This window comes from Falco punctatus (assembly GCF_963210335.1).
Source record: "Falco punctatus genome assembly, contig: scaffold_40, whole genome shotgun sequence".
Lineage (NCBI taxonomy): Eukaryota > Metazoa > Chordata > Aves > Falconiformes > Falconidae > Falco > Falco punctatus.
The window spans coordinates 1089326-1113229 of record NW_027660300.1 but is presented as its reverse complement, the minus strand read 5'-3'; the positions used below and the strand labels follow the sequence as shown (position 1 = coordinate 1113229).

The following is a 23904-nucleotide window of genomic DNA, read 5'->3' as shown; positions in this document are numbered from 1 at the left end:
CCACCATAGGCTGTCCTGCATGCTTGGAGCCCTGCCCCTGTTTCCCTGCAGGCTGTAGGCACCATCTCGCTGCCCTGCCTTGCTCTCACCCCAACATTGCCATACCTTCGCTGAGGTACCTCCACTCTCACCGGCTGTTCCTTGAAACACAAACCGTGGGCTGATCCAGGCTCCCTCTGGCTGAGCCCTTGCACCGCAGCAGGACCCCTGGAGTGACAGTTCTTCCTCCCGATAGCCACTCTCCATTTGCAACATTACACTTTGTGAAATCTTTTCCTCTCTCCTTATTTTTCCCCACTACCCAGGAAAGCTTTACCACTTCAGGAATTACCCTCCAAGCAGGGGACCTAACTCAATAGCTATTTTTGGTGGTCTTTCCCCTCAAAAAAGTGAAGTCACCTCCACATGGTCTTCCAAACCACATGGCTGCTGCTGGCCTTTCAGCTTCTCCCAGAGACGTGACCAAGCCACATGCCTGCTGCTGTCCTGTCATGTCCACAGGGAAAATGGACATGACAGCCTGTACCCCAGCCCTTTTCCTGGAGAGGTCCTGTGCTGTAGCTTGGCAGAAGGACTTTCCCAGCCATGTTCCTGTTGCTGGCCTATCACCTCCAGAGACAGGACTGACCTTACAGGCCCCTTCACAGTCAGGCACGTCCTCCTGCATGAGGAGTTCCGGAGAATTAGCTGTCCTCCTCATCACACACCCCTCCGTCACCCTCATTCTAACCCATGACCTGGCCACAGAAAAGCAGCCTTGTTTCGTTCAGATTTCTCAAATGCATTTCCCACAAGCCATTTGTGTGGAGAAATATTCTTCACATGAACTTCCGTAGTTGTCTTGACATTTTTTATATATGCTCTTATAGCTGTATGGCTTTTTTTCCCAGGTTGGACTGACCTCTGGAGATCATTGTATCCAGCCCGCCAACTGAAGCAGGGTGAGCTGGACCAGCTTGCTCAGCAACGTGTCTCGGTTCGCTTGCAATAAATCACAGAAGCATAAGAACAGAGAATCATTTAGGTTGGAAAAGCCTTAAAGGCCATCAAATCCAACCATTACCTCAGGGCAGCCAAATCCATCACTGAATCATGTCCCGAAGCACTGTGTCCATGTATTTCTGAAACATCTCCAGGGCTGGTGATTCCACCAGCTCCCTGGGCTGCCTGTTCCAATGCTTGACCATCCTTGCAGTGAAGATATTTTTCCTCATATGCAATCTAAACCTCTCCTGGTATATCTAGAGGCTATTTCCTCTTGTTCTGTGACTTGTTATGTGGCAGAAGAGACCTACCCCCACTCATCTACAACCTCCTTTCAGGTAACTCTAGAGAGCAGTAAGGTCCCTCCTGAGTCTCCTCTTCTGCAGAGTAAATCCTCTTTTCCAAAGAAAACCGTCTTTTCAGACACTCTTCAACAGACCAGGCCTCCAAACCCTTCACCACCTTTGTTGCCCTTCTTGGACATGATCCTCGGCGTTTCTCTTGCAGTGAGGGGCCCAAAATGGAAACACAGTGTTCAAGGTGTGGCTTCACCAGTGCTGAGTACAGGGGGTCCATCACTGCCCTGGTCCTGCTGGCCACACTGTTTCTCATACCAGACAGGATGCTATTGGCCTTCTTGGCCACCCGGGCACACTGATGGCTCATGCTCAACTATCTGTCAACCCTCACCCTCAGGGTGCTTCCCCAGCAGGCAGCCTTCCAGCCACTCTGGCCCAAGCCTGTAGCGTTGTGTGGGGCTGTTGTGACCCACGTACAGAACTGGCACTTCTCCTGGATGAACTTCATACAACTGGACTCATCCAAATGATCCAACCTGTGCAGATCCCTCTGCAGAGCTTGACTGCCCTCATGGAGATCAACACTGCCACCCAATTTGGTGTTGTATGCAAACTCACTGAGGGTGCACTCAATCCAGATCATTGATGAAGTTCTGAAACAGGACTGGCCCCAGCACTGAGCCCTGGGGAACACCACTCCTTATAGGCTGTCACCTGGATGTCACTCCATTTACTACCCCTCTTGGGGCTTGGCTGTCCAGCAAGCTCTAACCCAGCACGGAGAACACCCACCAAAGCCATGAGCAGCCAGTTTCTCCAGGAGAATGCAGTGGGAGATGGAGCCAAAAGGCTTTCCTAAGGTCCAGGTAGACAGCATGCACAGCCTTTCCCTCATCCACTGGGCAGGTCACCTTGTCCCAGCAGGAGATCAGGTTCATCAGGCAGGACCTGCCTTTCATAAACCCATGCAGGCTGGTCCTGACCTCCTGGTTTTCCTGCGGCTCCTGTGTGATGGCGCTCAGGATGATCAGCTCCACAACCTTCCCTGGCACTAAGATCAGGTTGACAGGCCTGTAGTTATCCCGATCCTCCCTCCTACCCTTCTTGTAGGTGGGCACCACTTGACTAACATTCAGCCTTCTTGGGCCTCCCCAGTTAGCCAGCACTGTTGAAAGTCATCGCTGTGCTGAGGCAATAGAGAAACAGACCAATGATTTTCAAAGTGTCCCTGCATCACGGGATGTCCATTGTCAAGGACACAATCAAAAGCACCTTGTCCTTTCTGGGTATGAGGTTCACCGGAACCACATGTCCTCTGGGGCTGCAGAGGCATCACTGGCAGCAATGCCTTCTCCTGCAGCACTGCACAGTCCAGCCCTGCATGTCTCTGGTCCCAGGGACAGCATGGATTGCTCTCCTTAGGGACATCTCATTTCACCTTCACAGTGACCTCTGCCCACCACCCCAGCATGCGCTGCAGCAAAATATTTTGCTGGTGTGGGACCTTGGACACTTGGTACCCATTATTATTTTTGTTGTTACATGTCTGAGCTCGGCCCAGGTGACACAGGTGTGGTTCAGGGTAACTCTGCTCTGAAATAAACTAAATCAGGGAGAGGAAGGGGAAAAGTCTTATTTAAGCAGCGTGAGGAAGCCTTAGGATCAATAACCTCACATCTTCTTGGGGAATTTAGAGATCCTGTGGGTTGACATGGCAGGGGTTTGGGAGTGGTTTGGAGGTGTTTGTAGGGCTGGCAGAGGTGAGAAGAGACCAAGAGCTGACTCCATGGCCATAACAGCCACTTTCATTTGACTCCAAAATGGACCAGCCCCTGCCCAAACCTGAGCCAAGGAGCAATTCTAGTGGCACCTCTGTGATCCCCTATGGCAGAAAGGACCAAACACAACGGGAGAGGAGTGAGAATTATGTGAGAGAACAACCCTATAGACATCAAGGGGAGTGAAGAAGGAGGGGAGCAGCGAGACAGAGGCTTGGTGGGATCCTGCAAGCCAGTGGTCAAGAAACCCCCCGCCGACAGTCACAGGGCAGCACAGTGACAATGCTCCTTTAGGTGTCTGCAGGTTCTTTGCATCGGCATTCTAGCACAGCTGCCAGATGGGCCAGCAGCTGTGATGCTCCCCTGGATCTGAAACCCTGCATCATTCGTGTCCACCTTGGTTCTAGGAGCAAAGAAACGGTGGAGTCTCATCTCCCAGGGGGAGTGAGGCAGGAGAGCAGCAGAGTGCAGGCCCCAGGTCACACACTGGCAGGCTGTGGCCTGTGCAGAAGGAGGGAACGCTCCTTCGGGTGCCCTGGAATTGCCCCACAAGCATAAACTCCATTTTCAATGTTGGACCTGTTGGAGGGTGTTGTCCTTGCCGAGCAGCTGTGCTGAGCTCTGCCACCTCCCCTGGCACTTGGTTCCCTCAGTGTCACAGCTCTGTCTGCAACAGGACGGGCTCCAGCTGCCTCTGCGTGGGCCCCTGGCTGAGGGCACTGCTGCACATCTGGGCTGAAGCCCCCCAGCTGTGGCACCAGCCCAGCTCTGCCTGGCCACAGGGCAACCTGGTACCAAGTGTCCCCGAGCCCGTGGGTGCAAAGGCTTTGCTTCAGAGCAGAGACATGGCCTGGGCAAAGGAGAGCTGAGTCTTGAGCCCTCGGACTGTGCAATGAAGTGCTGCAATGGGCTCTGCAGGGCTTACTGAAGCACTGAAGACATCCTCCCCTCCCCTGCCTGTCAAACCACCTAACACACCGAAAAACCAATAACACAAACCAAAAAACCCTCTGTCAATAGTAAGACAAAGGTAACTGTGGTAGTGACAGATTGCAACCTCCATGTCAAACAGCCCTCAAACGAGAGCAAAACCCCACTTGGCGAGCATGTGCAGTCAGTGAAAGCCTTCCGTGGTGCTGCCTGAGGGTGAGCACTAATGTACATCACGAGTGAGAAACTTGTAACCTATCCCGTGTAGGTAAATGAATAAGCGAGGTGCTATGAAGTGTCAAAGTGGACAATGAGGGGATAAGTGAGTGGAGACTCCATGGGAACTTCTGGGATCAGTGGATGGGCTGAACCTGTCTTTCCCCCTAGGGACGCCTATAGGGTAAGAACTTTATGCTAGCACTAACTCAGGGTAGCTGTTGCTCAGGGTGTTGCTTTAAGCGTGTTTTGCAGTCAGTCTACCATTATTGGCATTCCATGAACTGGCATTCTGTCACAAACTTGCATAATAAAAATCTTCAGCTGAAGTTCATTTTCTATAAGTCTCTGGAGATGTGAGCAGGGGTTTTAAGGGCTCTGACTCAATGATGCTGTCAGCGGGGTTCCTGGATAGGTTGGTAGAGTCACCCTCGGATACAGTGGGCTGTCAAAGCGCAGGTCGTGGGCAGGTTGGTCAGACACAAGGGTCTCGTCTATCTTCGGAAACTGACAGGCTCATTAAAAACCAAGAGTCTGAGGAACCCCCTCGTCTTAGTGTGAAAGCACTGCTGCACACTGGGCTGAAGCCCCCCATCTGTGGCACCAGCCCAGCTCTGCCTGGCCATAAGGCAACCTGGTACCAAGTGTCCCCGAGCCCGTGGGTGCAAAGGCTTTGCTTCAGAGCAGAGACATGGCCTGGGCAAAGGAGAGCTGAGTCTTGAGCCCTCGGACTGTGCAATGAAGTGCTGCAATGGGCTCTGCAGGGCTTACTGAAGCACTGAGGACATCCTCCCTGCCCTGCCTGCAGAACCACCAGACACACACGTACACACACGCTCCGTTAGGAGTACTTGGATCCTTTGCTGCAGTCTTCCTGGTGTCCTGTCTAGGAATGGGTTAACAAAAGGTGACTCTCATGCAGAAAACTATTTCTAGTAAGGGAATTGCCAGTGCTGGAAATAAGTGTGTCCCCCCAGGTGAGGCAAGGCCCATGAGGGATTGCCTCATGCTGCTGCCCAGCAGGTTCCCCTGCAGCCCCAGGGACAGCTGGAGGGAGCCCAGAGGGGCAGAGGAGGGAGGCAGGGAGAGCTCAAAAGCAGACCTTGGTGGGAGGCTGCTGAGAGCTCCCTGCTGGAGAAATCTGCAGAGCCCTTGAGCCGGTAAGTGTGTGGCTGCAGAGCAATGCCTCTGCAGTTGCTAGCCGGGTCTGCAGCAGCTGGGCCCCCCCCGGCCTGTGGGACCGTGTGGGAGCCTTTTGCTGTGGAGGAGGCCAGTGTGCTGCAGAGCAGGGCTTCCCTGCTGCAGCGTGGGAGGGCCAGGGCATGTGGGCTGCCTTGTGCCAGGGCCGGCTGCAGGGCTGTGAAGGTGGCTGTGCAGGCAGGGGTGCCCAGGGCTGTCCTTGCCAGCAGGGTCCCTGCAGCCACGGGGGCTGTGTGCTGGGGCAGGGGCTCTGCCGCCTGCCAGGGGCAGCTCTCAGCCTGCCGGGGGGCTCCCCACAGCTCTGGGGGTGTATGGACTGAGCCCCGAGAGGGAAGGATCTCTCTGCTGTTGAGAGTGTGCTGCATGGCTGAGCGCTGCTTACAAGGATAGGTTACCCTCAGAATATGTCTGGATGAGACTTTTCGTATCGAAGGTCAGCGCAGGGATTGCTATGATAAATCCAGGGCTCTCCTCAATCTGTGCTTTCAGCTTTCTGTTGTTGGGGGCAGGAGAGGGAAGGCAGAAATGTTAATGGAGATCTGGAGTTTGAAGATGTCCCTGAGACTGCCAGCTGTAACTGTGAGTGATGAGGAGGTCTGCCAGGAGCCTCCTGAAGTGCCCTCAGCCACTCCTCCGCCTATGAACAGCAGCAGCAGCACCTTTGCTGGAGCCATCAGGGTCGTTCTGAGCTGCCCTTTTCCCCCTGCGGACAGGACCCTGCGCCCAGCCAGTGCCCTGAGAGAGGCACGTTTGTGCGGGGCCAGTGCACAGAGGCAGAGATGTGGTCTGTGAGCGCTGACAGGGAAAGACCTGGCACAGGGAGATACCTCCCACAAGGAAAATCTCCTGACATCCAGGATATTGCAAGGACTGATAGGAAACTTCAGACAGAATTGTTGTTGAAAGCAGAATCAGAAAGCTCTCTCTGACCATGTGCAGTGCAGACCCCTTTCTCTGAGGCATCCCCCTGGCTGCTCTCCCCCCAGCAAAGCCTCTGCCCTCAGGGCTGGGGGTCCCGAGGTGTGAGCCACCCCCTCTGCAGCCAGAGCTCCAGCAGAGACGCGGTGCAGCTCTGCAGCCACGTGCCCCGGTCCCTCTGCAGAGCACAGGGGCTGAGAGCAGCTGCCCGGCAGTGTTGGTGTTGGGGAGGTGGTGAGCAGAGCTGGGCAAGGGCAGCGCTGCCCTCAGTGCCTGGCACGCTCGCCCTGGACACTCTTACCTAGACCATCAGTGCAATTTTACTTCTTTCTCTGCCGTTTGGGGTTAGTTTTATTGTCTTGCTCTTGCTGTCAGGCTCTCTGGGGATGGCTGTTTCAGCTGCAGAGTCACACTCTGACCTTGGGGGTCCTCTCCTGCAGGTGTGTCCATGGGAACAGGTGTCCCAGCTTTCCTCTCACATGTGGGGCTGTGGGCAATGCCCTGTGTGGAGCTGGGAAATGGGCTGGTTCTCCCTGAACCTGATGCTCTTGTTAGGGCACTTGGCTACCTCCTTGAAGTTCCCTTCCAAGCAGTGAGTTGCCCTCCAGAATGGAAACCTGTCCCCTCGCACCCATTAGTGATCTGAAAGCCCCACGTAGAAGCGTAGAGTTTCTGTGATGGAGAAAATGCTGTTGGGGTGGGTGAAATGAGCTGTGTATCCTTTGCTGTGGGTGGGATGCTGAGTTCTGATGAAAGCCTACAACCTTTACTGGTCTGTGGTGGGTCAGTCTGTTCTCAGCAGTGCCTTGTGGTATTTCAGGGTAACATGGGAGTGTGGCCACCATTCATCTCAGGAAGGTGCAAGCCCATAGAAACTGGGAACCAGATGGACAGACCACCTCCCCTCACTGTGCCCTCACCCACAGGCAATCCTCTTGCCTCACAGACCTCACTCTGTTCCACCTGAGGGCAGCAAAAATGCTCTGCTTTTCTGACATCCGAGAATACGCAACAGGAGAGATGGGGGGACTGTGAAAAAAATTAAAACTCTCTAAAATGCCTTCAGCCTTCCCATTCCTAAGCACTGGCGCTGCAGACGCTGACCAGCCCTTCTGCGTTGGCACTGGTTTCACAGGACAAAGTTAAACACCAGGACTGGTCCCTGCCCCCACCCACTGCTGCAGAGTGGGGCTGGCTGGTCAAGAGCCCGTGGGCAGATGCCCTGCTCTTCATCGCCCACACGGCCAGCACCAAGCAGGGCTACAGCCACACAGCTGCAGGAAGGTCTCTGAGAAAAGAGAGGGATGTCTGTGTGTGACGGGGGGGTGGTCTGTGGGAAATGGCTTTGATTTTGCTTGCAGAAGTCTCCCCTAAATTATCACTGTCTTTTTCTCCTGTGACAGGACCATATGCCCAGAGGCAGCAGATGTCCAACAGCAGCTCCATCACCCAGTTCCTCCTCCTGGCATTTGCAGACACGCGGGAGCTGCAGCTCTTGCACTTCTGGCTCTCCCTGGGCATCTACCTGGCTGCCTTCATGGCCAACGGTCTCATCATCACCACCATAGTCTGCGACCACCACCTGCACACCCCCATGTACTTCTTCCTCCTCAACCTCTCCCTCCTCGACCTGGGCTCCATCTCCACCACTCTCCCCAAAGCCATGGCCAACTCCCTCTGGGACACCAGGGACATCTCCTACTCAGGATGTGCTGCACAGCTCTTCCTGATTGTCTTTTTCCTTTCAGCAGAGTATTTTCTCCTCACCGTCATGGCCTATGACCGCTTTGTGGCCATCTGCCAGCCCCTGCACTACGGGACCCTGCTGGGCAGCAGAGCTTGTGTCCACATGGCAGCAGCTGCCTGGGCCAGTGGGTTTCTCTGTGCTGTGCTGCACACGGCCAATACACTGTCACTGCCGCTCTGCCAAGGCAATGCCCTGGGACAGGTCTTCTGTGAAATCCCACAGATCCTCAAGCTCTTCTGCTCACACACCTACCTCAGGGAAGTGGGGCTTCTTGTGGGTAGTGCCTTTTTATTATTTGGCTGTTTCATTTTCATTGTTCTTTCTTACCTGCAGATCTTCATGGCTGTGCTGAGGATCCCCTCTGAGCAGGGGCGGCACAAAGCCTTTTCCACGTGCCTCCCTCACCTGGCCGTGGTCTCCCTCTTTGTCAGCACTGGCACATTTGCCTACCTGAAGCCTCCCTCCAAGGTGGCAGTCTTGTACTCAGTGGTGCCTCCAGTAGTGAACCCCCTCATCTACAGCATAAGGAACCAGGAGCTCAACGGTGCAATGTGCAAACTGATAGCTGGATGTTCTTCTGAAGGAATATAATGATGAATAGTATTTATAATTTAATTCATCACAAACCCAGATTGTCTTCTGAATTTGTTGTAGTTGCTCATGGTATTTCATTTCTGATAAAGGTGTCGTCCCCATTCTAAATTCCTTCTCTGATTTTCTTTTCTGAAGGTGTCCTGCTCTCTCTTCATCTAAAAAAGCCAAAGGGCCATTAAACCACTATGTTTTTCCTGGGATTCTTCCTTCCAAGGCCTTTCTGGAGCTGCAGGGACAGTTCCTGTATCCACAGACGGAGGGGAAAAGGTTCCTGGCATGGCAGCAGTACCAGGGAACACCATCCCTTGGCTTTCCAGTGCTGTCCTCCTTCCACTTCCACACTCCCCTTCTGACCCCCTGCCTTGGTGTAAGGCCTGAGTGCTCTGGCAGCTTGGTCACTGCCATGCTGCGTGGCAGTCCTGTGAGCGCAGGCAGGGGCAGGCAACGGGCACTCTGTGACGGTGCTGGCCTCCATCAAATGTTCTAGATTTGTGGAGACCACCTGAATGCAGCACTGCAACATGCTTCCTTGAACCGAGGTCCCCGTGCCCATTGCTCATGACGAGGGCCATCTCCGCGAGGTGCCGAGCAGGGCGCGACACCCCCGGGCTGAGGTGCTGCCAGCCTCTGGCAGGGGCAGCAGGAGGCCAGGCAGTCACTGTGCCCGCTGCAGTGCTCTGCCTCCGCACGTGCCAGGGACGGGCTCGTGCCTCTGAGCACCCCTGTGTGCGTGAGGCTGGGGTTCAACCACGGCAGCAGTGTGTGAGGCCAGCTGAGGTGGGGACACCTCCCAGGGCACCGCCGTTCCTGTGTGTGACTGCAGGAACAAAGGTCACTGTCCCAGGGAGATTCATCTCACCTGCCTTGGGCAGGCTCATTGCAAGTGCCTCTGTCTGATCACGGCACCCTTTCTGGATGGTGCCCTCAAATGTGTCCGAGCAATCAGGGAGGTTCTGGGGTCCTGGCAAAAGGCAGACATCCAGCCTTTGTTCAGGAAAAGCAAGAAGGACAATTGGGAGAAATACAGGCTGGTCATCCTCACCGTAGTGTCTGGGGAAATGACGGTGGAAATACTCCTGCAGCCAGTTCCAGGTAGTTGTGGGACATCAAAGGGATTGCTGCACCCCTACGTATTGAGGCAAGAAGGGGATGGTTTGTGCCTGCACCTTTGCAAGGGGTTTGACTTTTTCTCCTGCACTTTCTGTATAGGCAGATGGGTGACTTCTGGAGTGAAGAAATGGAGGACACTGTGGGTGGGAAGTTGGCTGGCGGCTTGTGGCTATGTCTCGAGCTAGCTCAATGGCGTCAGGGAGCGAAACCCGACCTTGGGAGAGAGACACAGTTATGCCTGTTGGAAGGAAGCCATGGGAGCAAGAGGAGAACCTTGAAGATAGGGAGTGGTCTGCAGAGCTTGTGGCCTTGTAGATAAAGGGAGTTGCTGAGCTGCTGTGTCTGTAATAAAAAAAGAGCCCAGAGTGGAAAATTGCTGAGCACAGTTACAGGCTGACACGTCAGCCCCCTGCAAAGGTATGAAAGGCTTGCTTGATTTTAATAAAGTGTCTCCGAGGTGTTTTTGAGTGTCTTCGTGCCTTCAATCCGCTCCCAGAGTCGGTGCATCATACGCCACAGGGGCTCAAGACCAAATGTCAGCAGTGGTCAAGTCCTCCTGGTGGCCACTGACTAGTGACATCTTCCAGTGCAAGCAGTTGGGCCAACTGTGTTGAATGTCTTTATTATCTCCCAGTACAAGCTGACAAAGTGGCTTTTCAGACCCTTCTGTGGATGATGCCAAAGTGGGCAGAGCCCTTGAGAGATGCCATCCAGTTCACCCTGCCTTGAGCAGGACAGCTGGACAAGGGCCTTTACAGGGGCCTCTCCCAACCTGAGATATTCTAGGACTCATTGACTCACTTCCCTGGAGAGCTCAGTTGGGATGGGATAGCAGGGGGAAGAAGGGAAAACAGAGGCGCAGAAGCAGAGACAAAACAGGGTCCAGTAGAAACAGAGCAGTTCCCCTGAGGAATGTTCTTCCACCCAAAATAATAGGTAGGAAATCCATGAGATAAATTGGCTGAGAGAAGCTTCCCTTTATCTGCTGGGGTGCTGGGCCACGGGGAGGGTGACGGCTGAGGACGGTATCTCGTGGTCAGTTGTGTCTCAGGGACTCACATTCCAGCAGGAAGCCAATGGCTGTGACGGGGGCAGTGAGGCCAGTTCTGCCTGCGGAGGGGACAGCCCAACAGCAGCAATGTGCCTGGGAAAGGGGCGGTGAGGTCACCTCTGCCTGAAACAGCGCGTAGGGCAGCCCCTGACTCATGGCTGGGACACGTGCTGTTAAGCTCCATCTGCCCGTGTCTCGCGCAGGCCAGCAGAAGGCCCCTGGGTGGCACATGGGCTGTGAGATCCCCTCTGCCTAAGGACCTGGGCTCACTCCACCGAGGGGCTTCTTTCTTGCTTGTCACATCGCTGCTGCCTGAGAACATGGCAGCACAGCAGCAGGCACACCGCTTGCTCGTGTCTATGCGAGAAGCTGAAAGGCTCGCAGCCTTGGAAGAGCGCGGTGAGGCCATGGCATGGTCAGGGGAAAGACCACCAGGAGGGTGACGGGTCGGGATGCCCGCCTGAAGGGTGGTTTCCCAGGTGGTGGAGCTTTCCTTGGAGGTAGGGAAGAGCAGGAGGGAGAAGCACTGCCAGCCAGTGCAGCTGGGAAAGTGGAGACTGGAGGTCAGGAGGAGGAAATGTCACTCAAGGGCTTGTGCTGTGGTGGGAGACGTCGTCCAGAAGGAGTGTCAGATCAGTGCATGTGTGTGTGTTTGCAGGAACAGCGTGTGAGGGTGGGCAGACATGAGTGCATGTGTGGCAAGGGCAGGGTGAGAGCAAGGTGGGGAAGCCAGATGGGTGCCTGCAGCCTGCCGTGGAAAAGCAGCAGCCGTGGGACAGCGTAGGACAGCGTGAGATGGAAGGCAAAGGGCACGGGCAAGGCTGGAAGTCACCAAGAGAACCCAAGTGTTGTCCCCTTGCGTACGACCATTGTCTCTGCCGTACAGAGTGCAGTTTATGGCACCTGCAGTGTCCTTGGCCATCACTTCCACTCCTGTGGATCTCTTTATCACTGCCTTCCCCAGTTCAGCAGCCCCTCGCCAAGGAATAAACCACCCAGCAGAAGAGTGATACCCCGTGGGTCTCTCTGTAAGGGGTGGTTGATTCCGCCTGTATCTCCGCAGGTAAGTTGTTCACCACCGACTGTTGTCCAGTGTCTCAGTCAGTCATATCAGGAAATATCCCACCAACTTGGTGGTACATCTACCCGACCATCTTGGTGGTAACGCTTTTTGTGCTACACTGGCACATATCCAGCACCACCCAGTGCCCAGTGGAACGTTCCAGTACCTACTGCTAGTTAGTTCTGACAGCTTCATGAATCGCATTGAGCAATCACAATGTGGGTAGGGCCCCACAAAGAGCAGAGTTCCATTTTGGTGTGTCTTGGCTTCATTTTAGTAACACACTTCACACTGAGTGTCGATTCAGTATTGCCCAGGTCTGGAGGTCAGTCTCGTTCCAATGAGTGTATTTTGGTCTTAGCCACAAGTTACGCCCACTAGTCCCAAATGGGATGGGGATACCAGCTACAGGCATTCCTGCATGAGGAGATTCAGGGAAAAGGGTACAAACCCAACAATCACTCTTCTTAAAAACATTCATCGATGCTTCCACCATTTTCAAATGAGCATTCCATGTCCATGACTCCTCCTGATCGCACCCAAGCTGAGGATTTAGCATACCACATCACAGGCCAAATTCTATACATCTGTAAAACATGTTTCAACATATATCTACAAAGGAGAGGCAAGTAGCAGACTCCAGCTTCCCTGTAGACAGCCCAGTCTTATCTGGGGTCGCATTTCAGTCATTCACTTATATGCTGTCTGGCAATAATGCAAGATCCTGAACCTAGAACTTCATGATTCTGGAGGCAGTTTCAAGCATAAAGGGTTTTTTTGTTGCTTGACAGTCCATTCTGGTGATGTGCTGGTTAAACCCTGCTATGGCACGCCCATGGAGTGACTCCTTCAGGCCTGACAGCAGCGTAGGTGCTGAGAAAAATCTGGAAAGGTCCTTTCACTTCTCTTCAACGGTTCATCCAACCACGTTCTAAGATACACGCAATCTCCGGGTTGGTAGTGATGTACAGGCACATCCAGGGACAGATCTGCGCTCACAGTGACGTACCACTGGAGAGAGGACAGGACCTTTCCTAGAGACTGAACATACTCTTTTAAGCCATGTTTCCCTTCTATTATTTTGGGATTCACTGCCATTTCTGTCACCTGGCAAGGTTTACCATGTATCCTTTCCAAAGTCTCTCCTTCCGTTTACGCTGGAACCTGTATCTGTAGCAATGGTGCGGGAAAAGCATCTGACTGCTCTCTCTGAGGTTCTTGGCAGATTTTACTCATCTGTCCTTTCAGGCTTAGCTTCATTCTCTCTACTTTCCCGCTTGATTGAGGTCTCCATGGAGTGTGGAGATCCCATCTTACCCCTTCTATTTAGCTAAAAGGTGAAGGGCTCCTACTACCAAGTGTGGACCCCAACACCCAAAGAAAGTCCGATGGGTACCCCAAATCTCAGTATTATCTCTGAACTTACACTAATGATACTTCTTATTGGTGCGGCAAGGGAAAGCTTCCAGCCAGCCTGAAAAAGCATCTCTCATGACTAAAAGATACTGATACCCATTTTGCTGCAGTAACTTGGAAAAAGTCTATTTGCCAGTAATCCCCTGGGCTTTGTCAGCCCTGGGAAAGGTCTTTGAGGATATGTGAAGATACTTCTTCAGGCATTACTCATGCTTCTTCACTCTGCTTTTTTTTTTTCGCAGTCATGGTACATTTAGAAGTTGCCCTTTCAAGGCTTTTAACATCCTCTCAATTCCCCTGTTGCCTTCGCAGGCGCGCGGTGACCTGGTTCAGGAACGGCACGGCGGCCAACCCCAGGCCGCTCGGTCCATCAGCTCACAGACACCAATGTGGTGGATGGCAAAATGGTGTTTATTGATAAGTGGCGCGACAATATAGAGCTTGGGTTTACAACGTCCCTTCCGTCTGCTTACGTCATAAGCTAAACACTATTGGCTATCCAGAGAGGGGCTCTATATTTCCGTACAGCGCGACATCTTCCGACCGCCAAGCCCTAACTACCTACATTTCTCCCCTCCCTATGGATAATTGAATCAGCTAAAATATAACAATCAAAATCTTAATTTAATTTATATTCTATGGTTTGTAAAAATATTAAAAGAATATTGTATCAACTTGACTAAAAAACATAAGGCACAGTGGTCAGGTGGAAGGTAAGGGGTAATTGATAATAGCAAGGTATGAATTAGGGTAAGCTAGAGGTAGCTAAGGGTAATACCAAATGGGACTTATAAGTTAAAGCAGTTGATGGCATTCTACCAGCATAACGTCGACTTTCTCTAGGTGGCTCTTGACAAATGACACGAGCTTATTCAGTATACAGGGTCCAAAGATCAGTGCCATGATGATCACTGCAATCGGCCCTGCCAAGGTAGATATCAGGGTGCTTGACCACGGTGAACGGGCAAACCACGATTCAAGCCACCCTTGTTGGGTTTCCCTGTCTCTCTTTCTTTTTTCTAGCCTTTCTCTAAGTTGGGCCATTGTATCTCTGACAACCCCAGTGTGATCTGCGTACACACAACATTCTTCTCCTGATGCCGCACATAACCCGCCTTGTTGTAAAAACATGAGATCCAATCCTCTACGAGTTTGTAAAACTACTTCGGACAACGACCTCAGTGACTTTTCCAAAGCGCTGATCGATGGTTCAATGTGAGCCAGATCCTCACCCACTGCAATTCTGAGGGACTGGAACTTCTGGTTCTGTTTGACTAACGAGGCTATACCTGTTCCTGCCCCTGCGGCCCCTGTGGCTAGCAAGGTAGCTGTAGTCAGAGCGGTGATGGGTTCTCGCTTTTGGATATGATGCGAAGCTGGAAGGGTTTGATGAGTATATACGTATTCCTCAGGATGGTATACGATTCTCAGAATAATCACTACCTGTATACAAAATTCATGGTTTCCTTTGAGCAGTTTAAGAGATACACATGGGGTAATTCCGTATTTTGAACATATCCATTTGGTGTTTTTGACAGGAACTAGCCAATCAGCTTTCGATAGCTCTTCTGATGTGGACTCGTTCAAACACAGAGGCCTTTTTTCAAGGGGTATTTCGCCGACGCATCTACCCCGCCCTGATACATGTTGCATCGTGACTCCTGGGTTGTCCTCGGAGCTCCACACACAATGTATGGGGTTGGGCCCCCTAAGGAGTTCCGGTTCATAGGGTATACCTACTGCCTCATAAAGAGGGGGCCTTATGTCATAACAAAGCCAACAGTTTGTTGTCATGGTGGGATTAGTAGAGTTCAGTATCTGATACGTTACATTCATCAGCCTCCATAGAGGAGGCAGGTCAAATTCTAAGGTATTCGGAGCTTCGGTGTTGTCGGCGGTCGCATCTTTAATATTGTTTTCAGTCTTATATATAGGTGTCTGTGGGTTAAGAACCGGGTTAGGGCCAATTGCTTGGGGTGCTTGTAGCACAATCCTGATAATTTGTATCACTACCCCTGGGTCTGTATTGTCGGAGTGTATAAATACTGACCACATTGTCCCCACCCAGCCCATGTCAGCTGGGTTTTGAATTCTCAAATTTAAATGTGTACAGGTACTTTTTTTGATTGACGATTGAAGATAATAGCCACTAGGCCCAAATTTTGGAGGGTCACACCTATCTGGCCCCCACATTACGCGCAGAAATTCGTCCTCTCTTTCTGGTTTCCATCTATCACTCGTTACAATGGTCTCACATCCCCAATATCCACAAAAATAATATCCTGGATAGTTACAATAGCTTTTTCCTGAGTTTGAACTGGGACACCAATACGTCCCCCATGGCACTTTAGATCTATATTTTCCCAGTCCGGGAAATAAATCATCAACTGTAAACATAAAAGTCGGGGTACCCGCTGTTATATTCTCCTTTATCACTCGACTGCTTATGGGGTCCCGTAGGACCCACTTGAATGGCTGATGGTGATTATAATCTGATTCTGTCTTTCCTGCGATGACAAGTCCTAGAATCAAGTTCATACAAAGACATCGCATTCCCCCTTTTTGGAGGCTATTTGGTCGTTATCCGAATCTGGGTGGTGCAGGATTCCCAAGTTTAGTCAGGACAGTTGTCGACTTGTCATTTTCTCTCGTCGGTGGGATGTACGGGACACGGGGGTGTCCGATGATCTGGTCCTGCAAACAAAAACTCACAGTTTTCATTAGTTTTATTCTGAAGGTCTGGCTTGATAGACTTAAGTGGACACCACTTAATTTTGTTGTCTTTTCTGACCGCAGCATACCCTCGCCCTGTCAGAACTAATTTCCACCCTTGTTCCCACCCTCCTAGCTCATTTCTGATCATGACCGACGGGCCTTCTTCTAGCGCTTGAGTGGCCCAGTGCTTCTGGGCAGGGCTACTCACCTCGTCTCCCCTGGGGAACTGGTTTAGTGCTACTAGGGCAGTCCGTAGTAAGCGTGCCTGGTCCCCTGAGGGAATGGCGTTGGTAAAACCCTCTGGTTTTGCTAATACCTCTAATTTAGATTTCAGACTTTGATTTGCCCGTTCGACTATGGCTTGTCCTGTGCTGTTACATGGGATGCCGTGTATTAGAGTAATACTCCATTTCGGAGCAAATGCCTGGACTGCTTTAGACACAAAATTCGGACCATTGTCTGTTTTGATCTGATTAGGGACACCAACCCACGCCATGGTTGTCAACCAATGTTGGATGGTTGCTTTAGCGTCGGTCTTAAGGTGTTGTGTAGCTACAATCACCCCGCTATATGTGTCTACAGTTACTGCTAGCCATGCTCGAGGTTTTAGTAATTGACAGAGCGTAAAATCCGTCTGCCACACCTCAGAGGCTTTAAGACCTCTGGGGCTGATTCCGCTAGACCACAATGGTGCTTTTTGACAGTGGGGGCATGTAGCTACTATATGTTTCATGTCAGTGGCCAAAACCCCACATCTCTTTGCTATCGCTTTAGCTCCGATGTGGAGGGACTCATGTAATTGGCGGGCATCTTTTAGTGTCCACAACCCTTTTACAGCGGCATCTGCTTTGTCGTTGCCGAATTGGAAGAACCCTTTGATTGGGTTATGGCTGTTGATGTGGATGACTGATATAGTGCCCTTTCGGGAAAAAAGCGCTTCTTCTAGCATCAGAGCTGTTGCGGATGTTGAAACGCCGGGCCCTGACATGGCTAAGCAAAAATTGGCCACGACCATTGAATCAGTTACTATATTGAGATGTATGTCGGGAACAGTCCGCACGCCAACACAACAGCTGTCGCTTCCAGCTGTTGGACTGAGATTGGAAATACAACGGAAAAAGCAAACCGCTCCTTGTCCTCCTCATGCAGAGGTATCAAGAGAAAAAAGTCTTTAATATCAAGGACAGCACAAGGTTGTCCTTCCGGTATCATGGAGTTCATGGGCAACAATGTTTGAACAGGACCCATTGGCTGGATTTTTTTTTGTTTACCTCACGCAGGTCATGGAGGAGACGAAATCCCTCACCTGCTCGTTTGGGTATTACAAAAACTGGGGTGTTCCATGGGCTAGTGGAAGGCTCTATATGACCTCGTTGTAGTTCGCGGTCAACTAAGTTGAGAAGGGCATCCTTTCGAGGCTTTGACAGGGGCCACTGCTCGACCCAGACTGGGTCGGATGATTTCCATGTCAGTCTGATGGGTGGGAGTGGGTGTGCGGCAGTGGCCCTTACTGTAAATTTGTCACCCTGGCTTTTAATAAGGCTAGGGCGTCCCTTCCCAACAGGGGTGGGACTCCTGACATGACGTATGGGAAGAGGGTAATGGTCTTCTCCGGTCCCTTTTCAGTGTGAAGCGTGATTGCTCCCAGCTGAGCACTCTTCTGAGCTCGGGTTAGTCCCCCGACTCCATCTACCATGGGGGCGTCTTCCGATTTCCAACGTGGGGGCCAGTTCGTTTCAGGGATAACTGTAACATCTGCTCCAGTGTTAATTAAAAAGGCGATGCTAATGGTGGTGTCATTCGAGGTATTATGGAGGGAACAGATCCCCCATACCACTGGCGGGTTGTCACACCTTACTGCCAGGGCCACCCAGGGGTCTCGCCCCCAAGGGGTGGTCCCTGCTGTCCCTGGGACGGAGGCCAGGTTTATGGGGTCGTTGGCTGGGCCATAAAGTTGGTTGCTTCCCTCAGGGGCAACAGGTTCGGGAGCGACTCCCCATGTCTGGGGTTGGTGTAATGGGGGCGCCTGACATTCCAAGTGGGAGAGGGCTGTGTGCGGCCCGGGGGCCCCCTGCCTTTCCCCTTTCCCTGCTTTTTAAGCCTGCATTCCTTCGCGAAGTGCCCTCTCTTTCCGCAGGCCCAACACGGTCCTTTAGATCGGTTTTGCGGGGGGAGCGCCATCGGCAGGTCTCCCGACTGGGGACAATTGGTCATCACATGGCCTGGTTGGCCACATTTGAAGCATGTCATCACGCTAGCCAGTGCAAGAACAGCCACTTGAATTGGGGCCAGGTGCTCCTCGCTCACAACGTGTTTAATCATGTCCACGAGACTTGACCTCGGTGGCAGTGATTGCAGGTTTCTTTGGTTTTTAGATTACACTGTTGCCGCAAACAGTCTGCGATGACTGGGCTTTTTGCCTCCGAGGGCAGGGCCGAGGAATTGACTGCTGCTTGGAGGCGATCTACAAACTGTGTAAAACTCTCACTTTCTTTTTGTTTTATTGTGGACCATGGCGATGGCTTGGCAATAACTCTAGAGGTCGTGCAAATGGCTTCTCTAGCTGCACAAGTAGTTGCCATAACTTCATGGGCCCGCAGGCCCTGGGCTTGCGCTTGGGGGGTAATCATTGTTGGGTCTGTACCCATCAACCGCTGTAGGCTGGAGCCGTGTAGCGGATGATCCACCCCGGTTACTCGGACTAATTGCCTCGCACAGTTCTCCTCCCATTCTTGTTTAAACACAATCACCCCTGCCCCAACAAAAATCAACCTACAAGTTTGTTTTATATCGAACGGGAGCAAATCATCTCCCCCAAAACCCCCATCGATGAGGGTGGAGACCATGGCAGAATTGAGTCCTTTGCCCGCGATTGCTTTAACAATCGCTTGTATATCCTTAGGGCTTAAGGGGGAATGGACCCTCTGTCCCCCGTCCGTCACTCGGACTGGGAATGCTAGCGCGTCCGATGGGGCCCAATCGGCACATGCAATTTGTATTTTTCTCCAATCTGTGAGAGGAATTTCTGTCCCCTTATGTCTTTCTTTCCCCGTGAGTGGTGATATTTTGGTCTTTGTACTTGCCAGCCAAGTCTGCCACGCAGAGTCTGAGCCGGAGTCAGAGCCCGACTGACTGCTCACTTCCGGGTGCTGGTGGTATGTGGTCGGGCTTCGGCCCCTCCCTTGCCTTGCGTAATCAAGCGGTTCTTTCCCTTTCTGCCCGCCCCGCCTTCTGCTTGGGGCGGCGCCTGCCTTATAAGGGCAGTTTTGGGGAGGGTCATTCTGATTGGCTTTCTGCCCCTCGCTGGTGCTCTTTTCCCTTTTTTGGTCGTGCCAATCACTCTTTTCCTTCCCATTCCCCTCCCCCTCCCTTAGGTGTGCGCCTGTTAACTCTAGCGCTCCCTCCCTGCTCCCGCCGGGGGCGGTCTCGCCCCGCCCTTCCCCTTGCTGCTCGGTGCCATCTTGGGGCGCACAGGGCGGTGGTTCACTCCGTGCAGTTTCGGCCTCGGCTTTCGCCTCAGCGCCCCTGGCCTCTGCAGCCAGCTTGCCCCAAAAGGAGTTCGCTGAGGATTCTGTGGGCAAGCTGAAGATGTTAGAGTCTTTTGGACGCTGAGTGGGCGCGCCACCTTTCTGTCGGCTTTGAGGGTCGGCGCAACCCTCCTCAACCGGGGGGTGTGAGGTTTGGCTAGTCGCCCCATTTCCCACCCGCGGGGTGGTTAACAGACAATCCCTTGCAGCTTTCCAGGTCTCCTGCTCGTTTCTAACTTTTTGGAGAGCCTGGACGACTTTCCCTCATGCTTTCAGATTTTTCCCATTACCAGTAGACATCGTTTCATCACATAAAGCGTGGGAGCATTTGTCCCACACATCTGGGTGGAGTATATCCACCGGCTGGTCAATGACCCCGAGCTCTAAAAGTCTCGCAACTGCGAGAGTAAAATCTTTGGGCTTACAAGCAATACCCTGCAGGAGCGGGCTGGAAACTAGGACCATGCGTGGCAATCAGTTAGCTGAGGGGAATGTGCTCGAGCTTGTCTAGACAACAATTAACATGATGAGACATGTTTACAGAGCACAGTGGAGTGGGAGATAGATGGCGCCAAGGAAAGATAACACCTTGCTGTTAATTGATGGTAGTTAACCACCAATCAGGGAATTCCTAGTATGCAAGGTTTAGCTTCAAGAAGCAAATGTTTAAAATGTGCAGCTTCTGAAAGTGTATAAAAACTCGTGCTTCTGTACAATAAATTGACAGTTGCTTGCATCAAGCTGCGCCCCGTCTCTTCATTCACCGCAAATTGGTGACCCCGACGTGATGCGTTTAAGGATCTAACGTGAAGGGCTCTCGAATCGCCTCTCTGAGCGACATGCAGCGAATCCCACAGAACTTTGAATGATCTGCTGAAAGGAAGCAGGAGCCGGACAGAAATCCCTCCGGAGTTGAGAGGTGAGCTGTGGGAAATCCGTAATGGGGAATCAGGCTTCGTCCCCAGAAAGAGACGTATATGGACTCACGAAGGGTCTTCTAGTCAGATCAGGGAGTCCGTGCCTCAGTCTCCTCAAATGGTGACCCCTATGGTGGTGTTCCGAAGCCTTGGAAGAATAAGGACGGAACTGGTCAATAAAAAAGACAGCTCGTGGAAGAGGGCTGCGTTCCGGAGGAGATGGCTTGGCTGAACGATCGTCTGGCTGGCTGGACCAGGCGGACAACCTAAACCCCGAGGATAACACCTGTATTCATCGAGACAGGTGAGCAGCCAAGAAACTTTAGAGACTTTGAAAGAAAGAAAGTGTGTTGTATGATGCTGCCGCGGAGGGGAACTCCGTGTCAGGAATGCATTTAGCATCTTGGTGGCAAATACTGACTATTCTTTCCCAAGTGTGGACTAATTCTACTAACGGTGCTAAACCAGAGGAAGCTGTAAATTCCACCGACAGCGCGACCCTTCTCAAGACACCGTCAACGATGGCGATTCTGTCCATGCCTCCTCTGCCCCCAAAGCTTCTGTCACTGATTGCAGCGACCCTCACAACACAGGAGCAAGCACGGGAACAGGACAACTTGGACAATGATTCCATTGACACTGATAAACCTTTTGATCCAGATCCTACAGATCTGGAAAAGGAGCTAGACCTTTCCCCCACCCCCTTGTCTCTCCTGATGCATTGATTGTATTTTTGGGGAGGGTGAAAGGGAGTCTGAGGGATTGGTGGCAGGAATGCAAGTGGGAAACACTTCAGTGATGGGGTTTGGGAGTCGCTATGGCATGTTCAGTATTTTGTCAGCCAAATCAACCTGCAGAGTGGCAGCCTGTGCAATATGAGGCTGTTAAAGAGTTAAGCAAAGCAGTGCGGGAAGGGAGGATTCATAATACATTTGCTATGTTCCTTCTTGAAGTGATGGCAGAGCCTTATACACTCACACTGCATGATTGGAAGTTATTGCTTTGTATGGTACTAACTGGTACAGTATATGATGTGGTTATTTGATTTTTGTGAGCTATGTATAGTGGCCTTGATTGAAAACCTTAATCGGGGAATTGCTGTTAACTATGAGCAGTTGGCTGGAGAAAATTAGTTGTGCCGATTCTGTGACTCAGGCAAGGTATCCCAGGGACAACTGTCTGCAAATGAATGAGATGGCTATTAAAGCAGTCAGGATGCGGGAGTCTTGCCACAGTCTTGCAGGGTCCTAGAGAGTCACTAACTGTAATACTAACTTTATTGATTGGCTTCAGAATATTTTGAAACAAGTCGAACATCAGGAAGCTCAAGGGTTGCTTTTAAAACAACTAGCTGTGATAATGTCAATGAAAATTGTAAATGGGCAACTTTCACAATCGCAACCCCAACATGTGTCAAATGATTGTAACGCAGAACTCACAGCAGACTGTAATTCTCAGGCTGAGTTCTGGAATGCAGCATAACAGATTTTTGCTTCTCTAATCTCTTCTGTAAGAATAGTACACGCTCTTAACTTGCTTAGTAAATTAGGCTGCTAGCTTGCTAAACAAAGTAATACTACAAATACTATTATTTTTTTTCTGGCTTATTAACAGATGTTGATACTGTCCATCATATGTTGCTACAGAACCGAGTTGCTATTGATTTTTATTATTAGCACAGGGACACAAGTCTGAAGGCTTTGATAGGATGTGTTAGGTGAATCTGAGTGACCACTGTGAATTAATTTACAAAAGTATACAAAACTCAAAAGCCTTAAAACAAAGATCTGCAGCAGAGCCAGGGGCGGGATGCCTTTGGTCTCTTCTCACGGCTGGGAAACTTTGGGCCATGACTCAAAAGTATTACAGGATTTATTATAATTATCTTTAACCACCTTATTGATGTTTGCCTTATGTCTCCCATACTTTTTTTTTTTTTTTTTTTCTGTATTCAGTGTTTAGTCGATTGTAACATAAAGCAGGTCATGGTCACCCAGCTACACACACCCTTTGCCTCCTTGCAATCAACAAGCAAAAAAGGGGAGGATAGAGAATGTCTGAAGAGAGATATAGGAGAGGAAACTGGAGAATTATTTGACCTAACAAGAGATGAGAGAACAGCTAGGTATTGTGAAGGAGAATAGGAAAGATAAACATGGTTATCTAGTGTTTCATAGGTGTCTGCATGCTTGTAGAGATATATAGCTATGTAACTACATGAATGATTTCTGCCCTGAGCCTGGTGGAGCATACAGCTGCGGTTTGTGTCCGGGCTCAGAGATGTAAATAGGGGCTTCTATGTTATGGTAAAAGTGTTTCTCTTTGCATAAAAAAGAGAGGGAATGAAGGGAATGACCCCAGAGGTATGTTCAGAGAAGGCATGCTATGTTTCGAACTTTTTGACTAAAGCAGTTCTTGTTTGGTGTGCCCTTCCACCTATGTATAATGTTAATCCAAAAGAAGATGATATTGAATGTCGATAATTGTCTTTCTGTAGATGCTAATGTAGTAGGAGGCTATGATGGGAACGTGTTGCAGTGGTTCTTCTCTTATCCGGAGTAACAGCAGGGAAAGCATTAAAGAGTTAAGTCACCTTGTTTTGTAGGTAGTTAAGAATGTGAGTCAAAATTGCCACTGCTTTTTGTTGTTGGCTCAAGGACATGGCTGTGAGGATTTTGATGGTATGTGCTGAATGGATTTTAGGCGCCCCATTGCAGCAACATGTTATCAAAATCTGAGAAAATTTCAGCCTTTTTGGCATTCATTCAATCAATTGGCAGTATTGTTTGTTTGCTATTACCTTGGTTGCTGTCATGTTTGCAAGGGCCCTGCAGAACATGGCAAACCTGGTACTAGCTGTTCAAAAACAAAAAGGGAAAATTGTAAAAGTGAATGGAACAGAGACAGTGGGTTATTTTGACATTGATAATATGTCTCAGTTGGTTTTTTATTTGTTCTATTACTTATACCTTGTTTTTACTCGTTCGGTTTCAAAGGTTCTTTTTGTGCAACAGGAAGGGGGAGATGCAGGAGCGGGCTGGAAACTAGGACCATGCGTGGCAATCAGTTAGCTGAGGGGAATGTGCTCGAGCTTGCCTAGACAACAATTAACATGATGAGGCATGTTTGCAGAGTACAGGGGAGTGGGAGACGGATGGCACCAAGGATGGCGCCAAGGAAAGGTAACAGCTTGCTGTTAATTGCTGGTAGTTAACCACCAATCAGGGATTGCCTAGTATGCAATGCTTAGCTTCAAGAACCAATCTGTTTAAAACGTGCAGCTTCTGAAAGAGTATAAAAACTCGTGCTTCTGTACAATAAATCGACATTTGCTTGCATCAAGCTGCGTCCCGTCTCTTCATTCGCCGCAATACCCCACTGCTTATGCAGCTGTACTACGACCTTCACAAGAGCTTCCATCCTCTTGGTTGGTCCGGGA

General features: G+C 51.0%; 1 protein-coding gene and 2 long non-coding RNA genes across 3 annotated transcripts in view; 1 reads left to right on the top strand and 2 right to left on the bottom strand.

Annotated features, from left to right (window-relative positions):
- Positions 1–23904, bottom strand: part of LOC308057221 — a 199044-nt gene that overhangs the window by 19980 nt on the left and 155160 nt on the right. The gene's annotated exons all lie outside the window — the stretch shown is intronic.
- Positions 7630–9749, top strand: LOC308057229 (olfactory receptor 14A16-like). Its single transcript, XM_080411349.1, has one exon. It carries the CDS (start codon positions 7665–7667, stop codon positions 8661–8663), a length of 999 nt encoding a protein of 332 aa, XP_080267475.1. The 5' UTR covers positions 7630–7664; the 3' UTR covers positions 8664–9749.
- LOC308057219 overlaps positions 23082–23904 on the bottom strand; it is a 57709-nt gene continuing 56886 nt past the window's right edge. Inside the window, exon 3 of the long non-coding RNA XR_013925184.1 lies at positions 23082–23843. This is a non-coding gene — a long non-coding RNA (uncharacterized lncRNA). The remainder of the gene's footprint in view (positions 23844–23904) is intronic.

What these genes read in the sequence shown, in the direction of transcription:
- LOC308057229 (XM_080411349.1), top strand. Translation starts at nt 7,665, where the DNA reads ATGGCTTTGATTTTGCTTGCAGAAGTCTCCCCTAAATTATCACTGTCT.